Here is a 321-nt window from a genome sequence, read left to right as displayed (position 1 = left end):
TTTCCCTATGCATATTTCCTGTATGCTAATATCACTGAAAGAGAATTCTCAGTCACCACTTGAATGAATCTGTTCTTTATTGCATGAAAAAGAGAGGACGGCAGCAAAATACTTCAGATAGTCTTACCACCTACAGAGTTTTCTAGGCTTTAAGCTTTTGGGGCTACTACTTCCCCATCAAAGGATACGGCACGACAGCACAGTTGGGAATGCGGCTGTTTAGGAATTCTGCCGCAACTTCTGCTTTTGGTCGCCCAACATCCTTTGGTCTGGGGAAAAAACAAGCAATTTCAAATGCATTATTTTAGTAGATTCACTCTT

The 321-nt window shown here is 41.1% G+C and overlaps 1 protein-coding gene across 1 annotated transcript in view; it reads right to left on the bottom strand.

The window, feature by feature from the left end:
• UBA3 (ubiquitin-like modifier activating enzyme 3) overlaps window positions 1–321 on the bottom strand; it is a 6,220-nt gene that overhangs the window by 2,007 nt on the left and 3,892 nt on the right. The window contains exon 4 of the mRNA XM_010180642.1: window positions 189–269. Coding sequence (XP_010178944.1) covers window positions 189–269 — 81 coding nt within the window. The remainder of the gene's footprint in view (window positions 1–188; window positions 270–321) is intronic.

The sequence above is a fragment of the Mesitornis unicolor genome, unplaced genomic scaffold (assembly GCF_000695765.1).
Source record: "Mesitornis unicolor isolate BGI_N332 unplaced genomic scaffold, ASM69576v1 scaffold33233, whole genome shotgun sequence".
Taxonomy (NCBI): Eukaryota; Metazoa; Chordata; class Aves; order Mesitornithiformes; family Mesitornithidae; genus Mesitornis; species Mesitornis unicolor.
The sequence above is the reverse complement of the archived record's forward strand: the minus strand, read 5'-3'. Positions and strand labels throughout refer to the sequence as shown.